Source organism: Periplaneta americana, chromosome 6 (genome assembly GCF_040183065.1).
Source record: "Periplaneta americana isolate PAMFEO1 chromosome 6, P.americana_PAMFEO1_priV1, whole genome shotgun sequence".
Classification (NCBI taxonomy): domain Eukaryota; kingdom Metazoa; phylum Arthropoda; class Insecta; order Blattodea; family Blattidae; genus Periplaneta; species Periplaneta americana.
The window spans coordinates 60,748,546-60,769,528 of NC_091122.1; the positions used below are offsets into that span (position 1 = coordinate 60,748,546).

A 20,983-nucleotide genomic window follows, 5' to 3' on the forward strand; every position below is an offset into this window, starting at 1 on the left:
CAAGCTATTCAAAAGCTGCTGAGAAATGGTCAGGGAAGAATTCTATTTACTCAATATCGTAGATAAGGATAGCTACACCGCTGGTTTTCCAGCATTCCAAGAAATTGTAAAGGGACTGGCAGAGAAAAAGGTATGGGAATTTACCTCACACCCTGTTTTCCTTCTTCACAATTTGCATTACTGTAGAAAGATCATCCACCCTATTTTATTTTAGTTGTCCAGTGAGTGCCTGAGGCACTCCTTTTCTACTTGTTGTTTGGAAAGGGCGTTGCTATCTTTCCTCCCACCCCGCAAAGAAAAAGTGTACCTCACAAAATTTATTCTTAAATTTGTACATTAGTATTGGTTTGGCAACCACAGCGTTTCATTGCATTTCACAAGTGATGGCTCCTGTAGCGTCAAAATTATCATCGAAGTTAAAATCGTGGGTTAAAATAGACGATTCGTTCACTACTGACGGTGATGTGGTTCTGTGCCAGGCTTGTAATAAGAAGATAGGATGTTCAATGAAATCCCAACTTGAGCAACATGTCCGCAGTGCCCTGCATACTAAGAATAAAGCACTGCAAACATCTAAAAAGCAAGTGCTTCTGTCTCAAATGCAACAGTCTTCAAATGGAAGGAATGAATTCTTCCATGACATGTGTAGTGCTATGGTTGCCGCAAATATCCCATGGTACAAACTCCAGGTACCTAAATATCGCGCATTTTTGGAGAAGTATTACGGGAGGCAGATACCTAACGATTCTACGCTCCGAAAAAAACTACCTGCATTTGTGTTATGAGGAAGCGCTTGCATATGTGCGACGTTATATAGGCAATAACTATATATGGTTCGCCGTCAATGAAACTGCCGATATAAAAGGGCGCTATGTCGCCAACTTTGTGATTGGTAAGCTGGATGGAGAAATATCCCCCACATCTTTTGTGATTTCTTCAAAAGTGTTGGAACACACAAATCATGCAACAGTGGCTCGTTTTGTGAATGATGGACTTAAAGTGTTGTGGCCTGAAGGCGTTCAAGAAGATAAAGTTTTTGTTCTTTATTCTGATGCTGCTGCGTACATGCTAAAAGCGGGAACTGATCCTCACCTGTCTCGCCCATGGACTGCAACGTGTCACCGAAGAAGTGTGAAGTAACTATCCACAAGTGAACAGCATTATTTTTAAACACCAAGAAAGTGTTCGTTAAAGCCCCCCAATGTGTGTTGTACTATAGGGAACAACTGCCAAATATGAAATTGCCCCCTGAACCTGTCCTGACTAGGTGGCGTACGTGGATCAAGGCTGCCTGCTTTTATAGTGAACATTTTAAAGAAGTGAAGTCTGTGATAGATTCGTTTCCAGGGAAATCGGCAGTTTCAGTGAGAGAGGCCCAAAGTGCCTTCAGTGATTCTAAAGTACAGTGCCAATTAGCATATATTCAAAGCAATTTTGGATTCATTGCTGACAGCAATATAAAATTAGAAACTCGTGGGATGCCTTTGAAGACATCACTGGACATTGTGGAAGATGTTAAGTCAAAGTTAAGTGCCGTTGAAGGGATTGTTGGAATAGGAGTAATGAAGAAATTTGTGTCTGTTATGGGAAGAAACCCTGGCTTCTCGACATTGACTGCAGTGTGCAAGATCCTCAGCGGGGAAGAAGAGAATCCTCCAGATGACATCTCTCCTGAAAAATGTCATCTACTTAAATTTGTACCAGCAATGTCCTGCGATGTGGAAAGATCATTTTCTGCGTACAAAAACATCCTCTCTGACTGACAGCATTCCATGACAATGGAAAGCTTGGAGATGTATCTGATAGTTCATTGCACTTCGAAATGAAGTAAGTAGATTGAGTTCTATAAAATAATATTTATTGGACAGATCGCTTAAACAGTGACTATGAAAATAATTGTGTAACGTCTAGTATATATTCGCATTTTTCAAACAGAATAATGGATTTTATTAAATTTTACATATAATTTCGACATGTTTAATTAATTAATTAATTATTGTATCACACTTTATTTTGCAAAAAATATCATTAATGAAATGAAGTGCGCTTGAAGTAACTTAATGTTTAATGTACAATTTATATAAAAATGGAATTTTAATGTACTTTAATATTACATATTTTAAGAAATTGTTGTGTAATATTACATATTTAACTACATATTTCACCTAATATTGTTACATAAATATGTACATATTTTGCATGTTGATATTACATAAAAATCCTAGCCTTACTGATCAGTTCATGTCAACTCTACACATAGACCATATGGCTGCAATGCTGAAGGACCTCTGCCTTGCCCTTCCGTAAATTAAATATTAACTATGTCACAATGGGAGTGATGTTTCCAGACTTCTTTTCTCTCTATTTACAGAGTGATCACCTGATCACAGCAACTCACTGTATGAGTAATTCATTGAAGCTATTGATTACTTCTCTGTCAATGATGATGATTCATAGGGAAAAATACCTTGTAAAAACCTGTAGAAAAGATACCAATTGAAACTAATACTCCAGCCATGGCTAATTGTTTTTACATTATAAAAGTTATTAATAAAGTAATAAATGGCATGCTGGTCCTAAAAATTGCAATTAATTTGTTTGAAGTTAATCAAAATATGACTGTGTATTATTTTCTCGTATACAAAGCATAAAGAAAGAGTATTGTAATGATGCAAAAAATGTATTTCTTGATTTTCGAGGAAATGCACGTTTTTAGCATCCCTGTTACCGAAAAAGTGCTTTTTGGATATGGTGTCGATCTGTGTACAGTGATTTCTGTTTAAATATTGGATGTATTTTGTTCATATTCAAGTCATTATATCCAAGAAAAATAATACAATTACCTAGAAATAATGGATCATTATTTGAAATCACTAATATGATTGGCAATTCACTTCAAGATTGGGTAGGCTGTTTTCTTTATAATAAAATAGTGAATTTAGTATAGTAATAAGGGGAAAACGTTTTGCTAAGAGATTGTTTCATTGCAAATCTTACCTGAGTGTTGAGTTCCTCAGACCAGAACAGATAATGGAGAGTATCTCATCACTAGACATCGGATTTTTAGGCACTAAAAATTGCAGTTTTAGGCGCCTAAAATAAGCTCAAAATTTGTGAAATTAGGCTCTATTTTAATGAAAATAGGCATTTTAGGCACATCAAGGTATCATACTTATTTCTTTCACTGAAATTTTTAGTTATACACTAAAATACGCACAAAAAAGTATGTTTAAACATTAAAAAAGAATACTATATTATATTTATAAACAGAGCTGCACAAATTTAATATATTGAAACTAATGAAACAATGATTATTGATATCAAGATTACTCATTTTAAGTTATTGAAATTCAGTTCCATGCTCAGACTTTATTATAATTATCTGCACAGTACACCACCAGAATTTTTTCTAAATTCTCCACAGTTAACCTTTGCCTTTTGTCACTGAGAATCATTTTGAAAGCAGAAAAACTTCTTTCAACCGAAACTGATGTGAGAGGCGCAAATTTTAAATTAGGTACAATAGAAACATCAATACTTACTGGAACATTTACACTTTCCCCCGATATCACTCTTGATATTTTTTCCAACAATGAAAATCCTACATTCTTATTTAATACGTTGTCCCACTTATTTTTAACTTTTTTCCCAGTTTCGCCCAAAGCAGAATGTATGTTCACTTGAGCTTCCTTTACTATTGCTATTTGGCTACAAAGAGATTGTTTTTCACGTTCTAATTGTTCAATGCTTGCAGGTATGAAAGAAAAGTTTGATGTTATGTAGGCAATATCGTTTTTCACTCGTGAGTCATTCAGACAATCTTTCACTGCTTTCACACACGCTGCACTATCAGTTTCAGGTAATTTATCAATAACTGTGACCACTTCTTTAAAATACTTAGAATAATACACCACTGACTGAATCCAGGTTCCCCATCGTGTAACAACCGGCTGAGGTGGGAGTGGGATATCTGGAAAGTTCTCTCTGAATATTGAAATCCTGGATGGGGCTTTACAAAAAACATTTTTTGTGTTAGAAATAAACGAATTGACAAGAGGAAATTCATTCCGGATTGTTTCAGAAACCCTGTGAAGGCCATGTGCTAGACAGGTTACATGCGTGAGGTTAGGATAAAATGTTTTAAGAAGTGGAGCTGCAGCAACCATGTATGAGGCAGCATCAGTACAAAACAACAGAACTTTAGAATCGTCTATATTACCTGAGTATAAAGACTGTAGGCCTTTATTTACAAAATAAGCAATGGCTTGGCTATTCACTTTCGAAAGTTCCTTAACACATACGAGGTGTGGAATCGAAGGTCCATCAGGACTAAGTTTTCCTACTACCATATTTGCTATATACCTATTCATAGGATCTGAGGTTTCATCCACAGAGACCCATATGTAAGAATCACCTATATCCTCCCGAATGGAAGCTAAAGTTTCATTGTATATTCTGTCTAAGTAATTTTTTCTTAGGGTCGACTCAGATGGGATATTTTGTTTGCAGTATTTTTGTAAAAACTGTCTTAAAACCGGATTTTCAATTGCATTCCAGGGAATGTTAGCAGCAACAAACGCTCTGGTTAAATCAGCATAGAAATTGCTGCTGAGATTGGATGAAGTAGGCTGTGTTAGTAAAGTTTGTTGTAGTTGATTTTTCTGCTGAGCTTTAGCCTTATGAGCCGCTCCTTGCACATGCTGCTTTAGGTGGCACTTCTTTTCTTGCGAAATCTAAAAATGTAAAGTAAACTGAATTAAAATAAAATCCTAATTGTTGTATTGCCGTATTTCTATCACAGAGTTAGTGGGTTCGAACAATCAAAATTTTAATGACCTGCAAATACTTTAACTATCGGAATTTAAAAGGTTAAAGTGTAGTGGTCTTAAAAAGAATTATACCTCAGGATAGCTCAGTCAATGTATAAATATTATAGGCCTACTCATTAAAATTAATAGAATTTATATATTTCAACTATTGTTACATACCTGTTTGCTACAAATCTTGCAGAATATTATTTTTCCATCATAAGTGAATTCTGAATATTCTGTTAGCCATTGCCGGATCAATGTAGATTTTGCACTTATATTTTTCAGCATTATCGCATTAAACTTCACAGGAAAACGTCCTACCACTCAAAATTCTCAACACAAATAAGGTGAGGGAAAGAGCAACTGTTAACGAGCATTCAAATGAACCGTTGTTATTGAGATTCAATTGGACAAAAATACAAAGTTCCACTTATTGTTGCATTTCCTGGTAGTGTTAACACTAGGAGGGCCATTCTTTTAAATATTTTGTAACGGTTTACCCTACTAATTCGCAGTTTTACGACTTTTCATAAATATTTCAAAAACACTCTTTCTCCAAAAATTGTGATTTTATGACACTCTGAAGGGCAGTACAGCTAATCGGTTTCAGACCGAAAACAGTCATTTTTATAGTATAGTATATCTCTGAATCGGTAGCAGCACATGTTGTGATTGTTGCCTGCTTCAAAACTAAGGTTGGTTCTTTGTCGGCATTTATGCCTCCAAACATGTTAAATTCGGTGAAATCTATTGCGAGTGTCGTGAGATTCAAAACATTTTGTTTCCTTTATCAATGGTTTCATGGCCGGTGTGAAGCAAACTTTCCACTTTTTAAATGCCTTAAATTTCGCAGTGAATGCATGTATAAATTATAAAAAGTAAGAGTAAAATGCGAAACTTTACAGTGAGTTAGGCATTTTTAGGCGAATATTAACAAATTAGGCTCTAATAACCGTTTTAGGGCATTTTAGGGCACTATAAAACTCTTTGAATACCTTTCAATTTCCATGAAACACAAATATTAATAATTATTTTTACTTTTCTCCTAAAGAAACAAAATAGGCATTTGCCCTAGAATCCGATGTCTGCTCATCACTAGAGGATTATTGTCGACTCTAAACCAATTTGGTATATGTGAGTGAACCACTGAAGCAAGGCCAAATATAATGTAACATATCACTTTTAATTCCCCTTTTCTGTAGATAGAAAATATTAGAAATTACTGCATTACAGATATAGCTGTTTTATCTAAACTTGTAGTTAAACTGTATCAATCAAGTAAAATGGCTTACTTTAGAGATTATAAAGGATGCCTTTCATGTGCAGTTCAGAAAACGAAAGTTTATCTTATTTCAGTGCATATTAAATTATTTCATTTGCATACATGTTTTGAATAACAGTTCAAGAAAATAAATTCTGTGGCCAGGAGGAAAAAGGTCTTAAGTAAAAATTTTATACTTTTCAGGAGAGCAGTAGAAAGATTGAAATTGGTGTCAATTATAGAGTTTTTTTAATTAAGAGGTTTTTCCTGGATATTATTTGTTTATATTTCTTCTAAAATAGGTAATGTTGGTCATTTAACAATTTTCTTGATTATTTCCAAAAATAGCCGCACTTAAGCCCTTTTAAGACTAGAACCCAAACTAAGACCTTTTTCATGTCAAAATAAATGAGAAATGTAAATTATTAGGAATGCAAAATGGGTCTTAACTAATTATAGGACTGTTTACCCTGATGCTTAAAGTTTTAAAAGGAAAGGGCATCAGTATGTGATAAAATGGCTAAAATACAAGTTAGACCTTTTTAATAGGGAAGCATGGAAAGTGAACATGTGATGATTTGTAAGAAATAAAGTATTAAATATTCTTAAGTCCTGTATTCTGTGTGTGCTCGATTCGAAAAGTACTTAGGACATTTGGTAACGCTCTATAAATCCAGTCAGGAGTCTTATTTGACTTTCACCCTTTTACCAGCTTGTAGAGAATTGTTTCTGCTTTCAGAATATATAAAAATCTTATGTTCGCAAAAAAATTGACTTAAGACCTTTTTCCTCCCGGCCACAGAATTGTAAAACAGTAAAGTCATACACACCACACTAAGGAAATTGAATTAATGGAAAATGTGTAGAAATTGTATTACATAAATTTGAAATGACTATTTCGTTTATATGACGTCATTGCATTTTCGACCAATGAAGTGTAATGAAATTTTGAATTCCAACCAATCACAGTCACACTTTGCGATAATTTTTGCAGCTAGATTTATCGCTATCAATTTATCACATGGTCGTTCTTTTGTTTAATCATTGTCGCCAACTGTTCCCCCGTAAATCAATGATCATGAATACATTAAGATGCAACTACACGGTTAAATTTTTCTTTCAACTTTAAAGCAATGAATGCAAGATTAATATTTAATATTAATTAATATATTTACGCAGTGAAGACGATGTTCAAAACAGCACTCCATGTAGACATAAAATCTTCATGCATCTTAATTTAACGTACGTTTTAAACTTGATTCTTTCAATATTCTTCCCAGATTGCATGGATATGCGATAGGAATATTAAACTGTGTAGATGCAGCCTTAGTTCCGTTACACACTACAGCGAGAATGCGTTTGTCGAGCTATAAAAAATTATTTCCTGTAGCACGTAGTAACCGTCGAAATAAGGCACAGCTGACACTGGTCCTGCTCACACAGGTAATCTAAACTTATGACTGTAGCCTATAAAATACATCTTCATCTTCTAATTCCATGTCCATTGTAGGCTATCTGAAAAAAATTACATTCCTTCATTCAGATTAGATAACTGCGTTTTCAACAATTCTTCATTTAATTAATGTATTAATCAGGTCACTGTCATTATATTATAAAATTGTGAATTAAATCATGATTTCAGCAGATAATGAAAACATATATATTATAATAATAAGAGGAAAGTGCAGTATATGTAATTAACATTTTTAAACCTGTATTTTGCTTTTTTCAATTGGCATTACTGAATAATAACATCGAATTTCCTTATTGCAGTAATCGATATTCATCTATTTCAACTTCACAATGTCTGAATAGGTTAAGTATTCGTAAATGTACAATTATTAACATTTTGTGATCGAATTTTAGGGATATATTATTTACATTTTTATTTTATTCACGAAATAGTCCTAATAAATGTCACTCGAGGTCTGAGATTTATCGGCAGATCTCAGACCTCTCGTGACATTACTACAGATAAATAGAGAAATGCTTCTAGTGAAGTATTAATGTACTTAATTTACCTGTCAATTATATTGTTAGATATTTTGTTTGCACATCAACAGCAGTCACAGCAGCAACAGAAGCAGCAGACACAACAGCAACAACAACCTGAAGAAACTCTAAGGAGGTCAAAAGGCAGTAGACGACGACCGATGTCACAGAGTTATCCATCACGGCCTTGGAACAAAGAAGATGCAGAGCGCGCTCTGAAGGAGGAAGCAGTTCACATGAAAGGCTTGCGTAACAAGAGTCTTATTATTCGCTTTCCTGATCCAGAAGTTTCTAAAGATATGGTTAAGGGATTTCACACAGCTATTGACAAAGTTCATTTTCAAGTTCCAAGTGGACCAAGGTAATTAGAGAGGAGATACAACTTGGTTACTGTATCTGATAATATTGCTGTGTCACATGATTATCTTGCTGGAAGGTGATTCCTGTGCACGTGCGAATGATACCACCTTGAGTACTTGAAACTCTAGTTGTTTTAGGAATCTTAAGTCAATTCATGACAGGAGAGGAGAGCTATATAAAATCAAAATTAATTTCACTAACCTCTTAAATTGTAGAAAATTTGATTGACGCCCATTAGTTTTGTTTATATAAATATGTAAGAATAATTTGAAAGACATGTAGGTTAAACATTTTTCATTGTTGGTAATGAAAAGGGAAATTACAGCATTCTGAAGATTGCTGTGTCTTCGTTTCAAGATGATCCAAAGAAGTGGAATGAGAAGGGATTTCTCTTTGGGATTGATACCGACAGCTACATTTGCTTGCTGCAAACCCCAACGAGTAAGAATCCTCTGTGTGTGTGTGTGTGTGTGTGTGTGTGCGTGCGTGCGTGCGTGTGTGTGTGTCCAAGTACAAAATAGATGTCCCTTTTGTTGTCATAAAGACGATGGTGGACTTAACTTTCGAAATATATTCGTTACCAGTAATGAAAAATGTCGAAGTCATCATACTTTTTTCTGCTTCATTCTATTGAATCATTTGCAAAAAGATTAAAAACATATTAATATTTCTATCTGTGGAACTACATTTAGTTTTGAGGATTTAATTCATCTTTCTGTATTGTTATATTATTAAGTTGGTTGGAATTCTCTTCTTTCAAAATCTTCGAGATGAGTTTCTCTGTCAACATTATCATAATTATGTATTTTTATAGTCCATGAAAAGATATTAACAGGTAAATGATATTTTGTTCATTTCTCTATTATTTGTATAGTTGAAAAATATAGTCTGTACAGCTATTTTTTTATTGCATTTATATGTAATTTTGAAGCTGTAAAGAATAATGTTATATCTCTACAATTTCATTTGTACTATCTTTCAGTCAATAATAATTACTACTGACTGCTTAGTAACTAGGTTTTCATTTCGTCACTGCACCTCCAAAATCCGCTGTGTGCATTTAAACATACTTTTTAGGAGAAAAAAGTATTATCACTTTTAATTCCCTTGATTTTCAAAGCTACTCTGTATAATTTCAATCATTACATAAAAAATTATGAAATTATTCCGAAAGTAGCTTTAAAAATAAAGGGAATTAGGAGTGATGTTCTTTTCGTTCTTCTGAAAATCTGTTAAATGCACATAGCAGATTTTCCAGATGCAGCGACAATTTATTATATTTTATATGTTTATTACTTTTACAGGTATTGTTTTGTACAACTCTGTGAGAAGGCAAATACAGAGAAAACTATTAAAGAATTAGAACAAATCAAGTTTGGTTCTGGAAATTTGATGGTAGAAAAGAAATTTCAGAAAGATGACGAAGAATTGTCTCCAGAGGCCATTGACCCATATACGTAAGAGTCTTTTCACACTGTCTTTACATAATATGATATTCCCTTACTGAAGCAAATCCAAATTAAATTTTTTTTATCTTATTTGCAGGTTATATATTGGTAATTTGCCAACAAATGTGAATGTTGCAAGTGTTAAGGAAAAATTTCCTACAGCTTCAAGAATTGACATTGGTTTCGCCCAAAAGATGAAACACACGAGGTAATTAACATTGTAAGTAAATATATATGCCATTGAATAAACTTCGCATTTTGTAATGATTGTATAGTCTGGTCTCTGTTTTTTGTCTAGGTATGCATTTATTCGCTATAATTCAGTAGACGAAGCAATAAAAGCCTATAGGCAGTCTCATAATCTTGTCCTCGAATCAAGAAGTATTATTGTAAGGTTCCGTCGGCAGAGGGGTCATGTTGGACTTCCAGGGGAAAATGGAAAGCAAAAGGTATTTAGTAATCCTCTTTTAAACTATTATATTTGTGAGAAAGTATATTAGTAAAGCTACTAATGTAATTATATTGGTAGAGTGACCAGACGTCCTCTTTTGTCTGGACATGTCCTCCTTTTTAGGCCTCTGTCCGGGGTCTGGGCAGATTTTTTAAAAATCAAGAAATGTTCTCCTTCTCATAACTTGCATGTCTGATATTTTGAAATTATCTTTCACGCCTTTTTAAGTAATTTTCCTGTAGGTGGCAGCAGCATTGACAGAATATACTCTTTGCCAACTATCATAACTTACTCTCTTTGCATAAAAAGTAATATTAAATTCACATTTTGTGTCATGTTTTTTTTATATATATATTTTGATAATAATTATAATTCCTTTGGCTTTCATATGTAGTTAACTGGAAAATCACTTTATATTAATAAGTTTTATCATAAGTATACTATAATAAAATAGATATTGACATAATTTTAAGTATAATATAGGCCTAAGCCTAAATCTAGATAGGGTAGATATTTTCTGTCCTCTTTAATGATTATAGTTCCCTTGACTTTCATATGTAGCTAAATGTAAAAGCATTATTATTAAGTGTTATCATAATTATTTTTGTAATATTAACGTACTTCTAAGTATCATATAAGCCTAAATCTAAGTACATATTTTCTGTTCTCTTTTTTCGAACAATGTCCTCCTCTTTTTTTTTTTTTTTTTTTTTTTTTTTTTCGATGTGAATCTGGTCACCCTACATATATACTTGAGAAGTGTACAGTGCTATAGTGATAATCATGCTTTGATCTTAGATTTAACTTGTTTTCTATAAGACGAAAAAAATTGATAATAATAATCCGTTTTGAATTTTTTTTTTTTTTTAATTTTTGTGTGATTTGTTTTCTTTTCCTAATAAGTTGATGTAAGCTGTTTGAAAACCATTTAGGATATTGAGATCTTTTAACCATGGTGACTGGAACTGCCAGAGATATGACATTTTTTTACATTAGAACAGAGTGTATTAAGTGCTACGTTTACATCAGCAGCCTGATATACGCAATTCCAATCATAGTTATAAAGATAGAGATTCAAGTAATCACCTTGAGTGTAATTTAGAAAGGAACTTTGTTGACTGTGAATAGGAAAAAAGATCATTTAACTTCGAGATGGATAGAATTTGGTGGATGATAAATGTCATGCAGAAGTAGAGAGTGATTGGTCAGTTTGAATAATAATAATAATAATAATAATAATATAATAGTAATAATGAATAATAAAATAATAATGATGATAATAAGAATAATAAAATAACAACAGTAATAATAATAAATAATTATATTCTAAATGGTTTATTAAAAAATCATGCCTTTTCATTGTAGATGTTACATTTTGACCCCTAGACCAGCCTCATGGTCTAGTGGTCAGAGCTTCTGGCTATAGTTCATGAGGTCCTGGGTTCGATTCCCGGTTAGAGCACAGGAATTTTTCCTTAAAGGGGATTATTCCTGTGTTCGTCCATGGTCTGGAATTTAGGTTAAAGTTTAGATTTAAGACCTCTCCTGGCACCACATTGTCATAATCATCCTATCATATCATCGGGGTAATGTAACTCCGCCTTCCAGGCACCCCAACCTCAGAAGTGGGTTACAACTAAGCCACAGCCAGGAGAGAAGACCAGAAATGTCGAAAAGACAACCTGGTGGCATTGGATAAAAAAAAAAACATTTTGACCCCTCATTTTCTTAAAGCATTTGAAAGATCCAGGGGAAAAACTCATTTACTCCAAATTTAGTAATTTTTATATTTTAATTGAATATGGTGGGTAGTTAAAGTAGATCTTCAAAATCCCCTAATCATACAGGAGAATAACTCACTTGGTTCCACATTATAAGCATATTAAGGAAAGACTTACACAGGAAGAAACTGTCAGTTCTGAAAGTCTGTAAACACATTCCTGAAAAATTTGCAAAATATGACGAAACATTTTTTCCCCTGGACCCTTCATTTGCATTGATCTGAACTTCACATCTACACTGAATGACTTACTGTCTGCGGCACTAATAGTTTGGGGTGGAAAAAGCCGCTTCTTCTGGGTAGGACTACATGAAATGTGATATTTATGATCCATCATTCAAAATCTACCAAAATGTTAATTTAGCAGCTTAGTGATTCTTCGTTATTTTGTAGCCAATAGTTTTATTCGTGATTGAAATAATGTTTTCATTAACAATAATAGAATAGTAGAATATCCCTTTAATTGTGACAACAGTGGAATAAGTGACTTTGCAGTGCTGCTGTACCAAGTTCTTTTCAGTGCCGCAGATATAAGTTGCACACTACTTGAATGTATTTGTCGTTGTTCAGTAAGATTATGTATAGTGCTTATTTGTGTTAAGTTTCATTGTATATAAATTTCTTGTGTAGATGATTTTAAATTATAATAAATACAATTTTGTTGCAGCCGGCAGCTAAAGCAACTAAAACAAAGGTTAAAAAAGAAAAGGAGAAAGATGGAAAGGTAAGCCACACCAAGACATACCCGAAATCATTTGTTACTTTTATGACAAGTTACATATGTTTTGATAATTTATTGGTGATGAGATGGGAGGAATTTTTTGTAAGAATATATTTCATTCTTGTTTCACGATTTGCATGAATATTCAGGAAGCATTTAGAATAATGAGAGATCAGTAAGTTAGTCTGTAATATACGAATATAAAATAAGAATTCAGATTGAAAAAGACGTAGTTTCTTTATAAAAAGTATACATGAATAAATAAACATAATCGTGGATTCGAATTCCATATCCTAAGGTATTGATATTGTTTTGTTTTATAAATGTGATTTCCTGGATTGTAATTAAATAAAGATAACATTGATACTGTTCAAGAATTTAAATATTTGGGTAGTATAATTGACAAGGATGGTGGAGCCTTTGAGGATGTAAAGAACTGAATAAAAAATGCAAATAGTGCATTTGTCCAGTTGTACCCAATATGGAAATCTTATATTATATCTAGATCTATAAAAATTAAAATCTTTAACATTAATGTGAAATCAGTCTTATTATATGGCTGTGAGACATGGAAAACAAGTAAAATTATACAAAATAAACTGCAGACATTTGTTAATAGATGTTTACGAAGAATCTTAAAAATTAGATGGCCAGATATAATCACAAACTCAGAACTATGGAAGATAACAAATCAGAAAGAAATCACAACAGAAATCAAAAGACGAAAGTGGAATTGGATAGGGCACACAATCAGGAAAGAAGATGGAGCAGTAGAAAGAATGGCTTTGGATTGGAACCCCCAGGGTAGTAGAACAAGAGGAAGGCCAAAAAGTACATGGAAGAGAACAGTTTTGGAGGAAATTGCTAGGGAGGGGAAAACATGGAGCGAAGTGAAGAAGTTGGCTACAAATAGGGTCCGATGGAGGGCATTCACCCTATGCTCCTCTTGAGGAGATACAGGAGTTTGATTGATTGATTGATTGATTGAATTAAATAAAGGCCCGATGTTATGCTGACTCCATGTCAGAGATCTTTTTTCCAGGTGTATGTCTGTTGTATAAGGTGAACATTTCTGACAATCCCAAAGATTAAACACGGACAAGAGTAAAATGCCCGAGGGGTTTTTGTATGTATGTGTGTGTGCGTGCACACGTGCGTTATTTTTTTTAAAGAGGACTGGAAATATAATCCCTGTTAAAAAAATTGAGGAATTCCATTTCATTTGGGTTGGGGATGTTGCGCATACACACAATGATACAGTATTTACAACAATCAGAAATACCAGAACAAAATGGTTGTTGCTTCATAAAACTAATTTTGGCACAGTCTGGCACACTCATCACAAATAATTTTTTCCTGCCTTATATGTTACTTGTGTCTTATTTTCTTCAGAGACTGTTCTTTGGAAATTAGTCAGAGAAAGATTTAGTAGTGTTGGTGATTTGATTCTTTTAATGGGCTAATAATTGTGGATAAATTTGTGATTAGGATAAGCAATAAAAATGACTACAATTTCAAGTAATGTGTTGGAGATAGACAACAGACAGTGCGAAAGAACAAGAATTTTGTTTGTATTGTCTATACTAGACCAGTGCTTCCCAAACACTCTGAAACCGCAACCCACTTTCGGGTGAGCCTTCTGTTTGTAACCTCCCACTACCATACCAGTTCTTGACGCCATTCGAAAAATACAGATCCCTATCAAATTACAAACAAGTATAATTTTACTTAAGACCAGTGGATACCACCCAAAGTATGATTTTAAATAATAGCATTTTGAATATTTTCCAGAAGAAACTCTGAACAATTACGACAGTCACAGACAGATACTAAATCCACTCTTAGACAGTTGCATTCAACCGATTGAAATTAAAAAAAAAGTAGGGAAGGACTCATTGAAATATGTACCTACTGGTGAAATGTTGAAACTAGATTTGTTTTCGCAGAGTATAGACAAGTTTTGATCAAAAGAATACATCGAGCTTGCAAAAGAAACTCTTAAATTTTATATAACATTTGCAACCTCGCGTTTATGCAAAATAATTTCCTCGCCTATGATTGTTATCAAAACAGAAGCGAGAAATGTCCTTGAACTTGAAAAATCACAGTATGTATCAAATACTTGGTTCAGATTTGAGAAGCTACTTTCTGAAAAACAGATACATTTATCATATTAATTATTTTCTACTTTATAACTACTGAAAGTTTTTTTTAATTTTTAAATTAAACGTTGTTTATGTTTAAATACAAAATGTATGTTCATAAGGCGTTTTTGTCCTGTTTTGTAAATCATCTCATGACCTGTCTCAGCTCTTTACACGGCCAAACTAGGGAGTAACGATCGCCACTTTGGGAACCACTGTACAGCGCATGCATTATGTCCAGACACTCCCCCACTCTTCCTAGAGAGCTGAACACGAGATCGGATGAGTCTACTTACGAATTATAGGGGAATGGGTTTGTCTTTGCCTAGAACTCTGTAGACACATGCCCAATCTTCCCTTCTATTCTTACCCTCTCCACAGAAACGTTCCTGTACTGCACATCGCGAGTGTCTTGACAAAATCACATGAGCTGTACTAGACTGATTATAATTATACGAAGGCAAATGAAATTGGTCAATAGAGGTTGAACACGCTATTGCAACATCGCTCATACATGTGCATGAAGTGGAGAGGGGACGATTTCTGTGCATCATTATTCGAAATCCGAGTAGAAGGGCTCATACAATTATGTTATTTCACTTTTACCTCAATAATATATATACACCACATACCTTAATGATGTAAAAGTTGTTTCTCCATATAAAGGAGTGATGTCTACAGGGAGTTAGCTAATGCATTGTCATTGCCTTCACTTGATTCACTGTCACTATTACTATCATCTTTTATATTCATCACAAAGCATTCCATAAATTTGTCCCATGATACATCTTTTTGAAAATCTTCCTCCTGTAGTTGTTCAGCATGGCGAACTCAGGGAAACCCAGTCTTCTCTAGTAACTCTGTCTGGAGTTTCATTCTGTAAACTTTTTGACACGTGTTATATGGAAAGAACTTTTTTTGTGCAGTCTCATTCTTTACTTTCGTCCAAATTATTTCTATTACACTATATTGACGATGATAAGAAGGTAAACACACTACAAGATGACCAATGCTTACAGCTATTTGATCCAGTTTGTAGACTTTTTTTCCAGGGTTTTAATGTTGCAACTCGTTCTAGTAATTTAGGAATAGTTTCTGTACAATGAAAATCTATGTAATGTTTTTTTTGCAACCATGCTATAATTTCATGTTTATGGGAATTTGTCTTGGGGAGTTTGTCTACCTGAACAGAATGATAGCTGACATTGTCCACAATGATAACTGATCCCTCCAATTAAGAAAACTGTTTACGAATCAGTATTTAAAACTATTAGCATTAATTTTAGAATGATAATTTTATTTCTCATATGTGGACAAGAGCGAAATAATTACCCATTTACTTTCAGAAATAAAGCCAGTTTTCGCTCATCATAAATGTATCACTGTGAGTCTGCTTCCTTTACCTGGTTGGCACTTTTAAGGCTACCCCTACTTGATGAGTTCTGTCATTTGTGTTGTCTAAAATGATTCTGATTGACCTATATTTCATGCAAATAGAAAATTGGGTGCAGAAATATTCTCAAATTGTAAACTGTCCTTAGGAATTTTGTTCAAGCAACAACTATGTCACCTCTTTAGTTAAAAATCTTCGACCATCATTCGTTCTTTTGTAAATGAAAGCAATATTTTTTTTTAATAGAATTTTTTGCGTGGGTGAAGTAGAACCTTTGTAAATTATCTTTCCTGTCATATGAATTATATTCTTTGCTATTGGATATTTTTTCTCATAGAAATTGTAAATAGTTCTACACAACATACTGTATCTTTCGAAAAGTCATCTCTCATAAATAAGTGCTTCATCCTACTGTGATACTTTCAAAGAGACCTGAATAATGGCACATTTATATTTCACATTGAACCTTTAATGTCTTGAAAATTCTTGTAACTGTACATTCACTCATACCACATGCATTAGCAGAAGTCCTGGCTTTTGGAAAATCAATGGTTGCACATTTCACTTCTACTGATAAATTCTTTGAAAAAAGTATAGACTATATAAAATACATCCCTGCGTTATCCTTGAATTTACTTTTATGTTTTTTTTTTTTTTGGCTATAGCAGAACTGCTGCTACCACTAACGCTTGGTTCACGAAGTCTATTACATACACTTCGAACAGAGAACAGACAAAACATCAAAATTCAAAATGGAAAGAATCATTCAAAGATCCAAAACTAATTCCTGATCTACCTCGAAAATCTGCTGGGGCATGTTTACATTGATTACTGGTCATGATTGCCTCAGTAAACACCTCCATCTTATTGGAGTACTAAATTCACCTAAATGCTTACTGTGCACCAGAAAAGAGGACATGGAGATGGAGCACCTGGCTAATTGTGAAACTCTTAGGACATTATTTGTGGACCTTCAAAATATTGGGAAGCAAGGAGGATGATGACTTCATTGTTAAATCCAGAGCATTAGATACACACACACACACTTCGAACAACACACACAAACTGACAAGTATATTTCACATCTTAAAATACATACCCGCAGTCAAGCAAATCAGCTACCAGCGTGGCTCAGTCGGTTAAGGCGCTTGCCTGCTGGTCTGAAGTTGCGCTTGGGCACGGTTTCAATCCCTGGTTGGGTTTTTCCGAGGTTTTCCTCAACTGTAAGGTAAATGCCAGGTAATCTATGGCCAAATACCATCTCGCTATCACCAATCTCATTGGCACTAAATAACCTCTTAGTTGATACATCGTCGTTAAATAACCCACAAAAAAAAAGTCAAGCAAAACTGAAACCAAACTGATACGATATTGTTAACTGTTTTCTTAGGAGGGGAAAAAAAAGTGAAACTCAGATTGAACAAACAGTTTCGTACCTTAAAACAGTAATAAAACAATCATAAAAGTCATGAAATGTGGTCTCAACTTGACTGCAATTTCCTTCGGAACTATATATCGCAAAAATATGGGAATTATTTTATTTTATTTATTTATTTATTTATTTAATAATAACATATACATAAAAACGTTACATTAAAATACCCCGAAAGAGCAAAGCTCGTGTTCGGGGACAGTTCCGTTACATAGATACACATACTTTGTAGACAAAATACTTAAGAAAAAAGCTCACATAAAGATTGTAATAAAATTAGTAAATAATAATACTAATAATAACTGAGTGAAAAAAGAGACGATGTTTAGATTGATGGATTAATATTAAATTATTATTAGTAGTATAATTAGTGCAGGTCATGTTGAGATAGTAACCAAGATAAAATAGAAAAATACACTTAGGATAGAAATAAACTTGTTTTACAATACATGGTACATAATATATATACAGGGAAGTCTGTCATATAAATTTTTTAATTCTGGATCTGAAAATTTCATTGCTTAAAGTAGTCAATTCTGGATGAAATTTTATTATCGAATTATATAGCCGTGGACCATAATTTGTACTGTGTAGTAAAGCAGCAGATGTGAAATATTTAGGTTCAACTAATTTAAGATTCTGTAAACAAAGCTGTTGTAAACGTGTTTCTCTAAGACCCTTATCTATAGAGGAGTAGGTGGGCGGAAGTTTTAAACAAAACCATGTGTCCACAGCGGTATGTAGCGCTTTGGCTATCTGGGCAATAGCACTTAGAGGCACCTTACTAAGTGCCTTCATATGATCTGCTAGTTATAAATACCAAGTGTAAGTGATAAATAACTACACAGGAAATAGTAAAGGTCCTTTCCTCTCGAATCTTTCATTTAAAATTTGTTGTTAAGCCAAATTGTTGTGGACATTCACCAGAAGTAATCTTCGGAATGATAGTTTTAAGGAACTGGAAATGAAGAGTAAAAAAATCTAAAGTATTAAAATTCTGTTAGAGCTGTTTTTACAGTCTATCTACTGCTGTTTTGGATAGAGTACATGCAGTAGTTAAACAAAAACTAGCTTCAGAAAGATTTAATTCCAAAATATTTGTCAGCGCGTAAGTACAGCACAGGAGAGTTCATAACGTGCTAGTTTGGAACTCTCAATTAACAGCACTTAATTCATTGCTTTGAGGCACCTTCAAATAAAATGGTCAGCACCTGTGGTAGAAAATTAATTTTGTTTGTCATATTCGTTAGTGGTCCAAACTGTAAGAAGCTGCTTGTGGTAAAATGTTTTCAAGGTTTATGCATCACATTCATTCTTCTTAATTATACTGTCTACTTATGTGTCATTTTCTGTTTATAAAGCAAGAAACTGCACAGGTTAAGAAAGAAGGTGAGGAGGAAGAAGCAGAAGAAGAAGATGACGACGACGATGATGATGATGATGACGACGATGATGATGACGACGATGATGACGATGATGATGATGACGACGATGATGACGATGATGATGATGACGACGATGACGATGATGATGAAGACGAAGATGAAGAGGATGAAGAAGATGCTGATGGTGTACAAGAGGGTGATGATGATGACCCAGATGATGATGACGATGATATTGATGCCGACGATGATGATGACGATGATGCAGATGAAGAAGATGTAAGTATAGTCATTTTAAGTGATATATTCTTTAAAATCCTATCTTGCATTCACTTGTCATTTAACTTCTATATTCTGCTGTAAATGAAAACCATACTGCCAGTTCTGATAGGGCATTTCACTATTGACATTCTACAGTGCTGTATACAGATTGATTGCTTTTCAAAATATTCATTTTAAGATTAAAACTATGTAGGCTATAGTAATCTTTAAAAATAATAAAAGTAAGCTAACTCATACAACAGTTTTCACATATAGGCTAAATAAATAAAATAATAAAAGTAAGCTGACTCAAACTTACAAAATATGTCCCATACAAATGAGTAAAATAATAAAAGTAAGCTAAGCTAACTAATACAACAAACGTCGCATGCAGATAGGTGAAATAGTAAAAGTAAGCTACCTAATACAACAGACGTCACATACAAATAAGTAAAATAATAAAAGTAAGCTAACTCATACAACAGGTGTCACATACAGATAAGTAATATAATGAAAGTAAGCTAACTCATACAACAGTTGTCACATACAAATAAGTAAAATAATAAAAGTAAGCTAAAAGCAACTCATACAACAGGTGTCACATACAAATAAGTAAAATAATACAAGTAAGCTAATACAACAAATGTCACATTACTAATAAGTAAAATAATAAAAGTAAGCTAAAAGCTAACTAATACAACAGGTGTCACATACAAATAAGTAAAATAATACAAGTAAGCTAACTAATACAACAAATGTCACATATAAATAAGTAGAATAATAAAAGTAAGTTAACGTATACAACAGTTGTCACATACAAATAATTGATATTAGAGGAGAAAAATTCGCTCTGGCTCCAGGAATCGAACCTGGGTCCTTGGTTCTATGTACCAAGTGCTCTGACCTTTGAGCTACAATCAGGATCAAATCCCCCTCCTCCAGTGTTTTTTTCATTTGTGGCCTGACTTCAAGTTCGACATGTATGTTGACATTTATAGTAAGTCAACTGCCATTATACAAGGAGTGCAGTCAGTTGAGTGACTTGGTGGCCTTGATTCCACAGTAATATGCATAGTAATCTGTACAGTAATATGCACTGTTGCTCAGAGAATCTACGTAAAGATTAATTTTTTTTGTCCTACAGAATACATCTGACAGAGGAGAAAAATTCTGTAGGACCAAAAAATTAAAGTAAAAAACACTGGGACACTTGTTAGATGCGAGATATCAAACACAAATTTTACGAACTGAAATTTACGTAATTACAACTGCAAATTTATGCTGTTGTGATAAAAGAAATAAGAATAAAAATTAAACTTGCTCATAATTTTAATGCCAATGCAACAACAACAACAATACATATAATTTACCATACCTTAAAAACAATAAGTTAATAACCCTTTAATCATGTATGTTGCATGTTCCATACTTCTCAGAGCTATGGAATTGTGATATTTCCTATTGACTTTATATGTAAGTATAGAAGTCAAAACAGAAAAGATTAAAATGAGTTTTAACAACAATATTAATGTTGCTTTAACTAAATT

General features: G+C 33.5%; 1 protein-coding gene across 2 annotated transcripts in view; it reads left to right on the plus strand.

The window, feature by feature from the left end:
* LOC138701364 (DNA ligase 1-like) overlaps positions 1-20,983 on the plus strand; it is a 60,278-nt gene that overhangs the window by 17,497 nt on the left and 21,798 nt on the right. For both annotated transcript variants that reach the window (XM_069828185.1, XM_069828186.1), the window contains 6 exons: positions 8,136-8,425; positions 9,729-9,881; positions 9,970-10,080; positions 10,171-10,321; positions 12,771-12,827; positions 19,155-19,454. In XM_069828185.1, the coding sequence (XP_069684286.1) occupies positions 8,136-8,425; positions 9,729-9,881; positions 9,970-10,080; positions 10,171-10,321; positions 12,771-12,827; positions 19,155-19,454 (1,062 nt within the window). The remainder of the gene's footprint in view (positions 1-8,135; positions 8,426-9,728; positions 9,882-9,969; positions 10,081-10,170; positions 10,322-12,770; positions 12,828-19,154; positions 19,455-20,983) is intronic.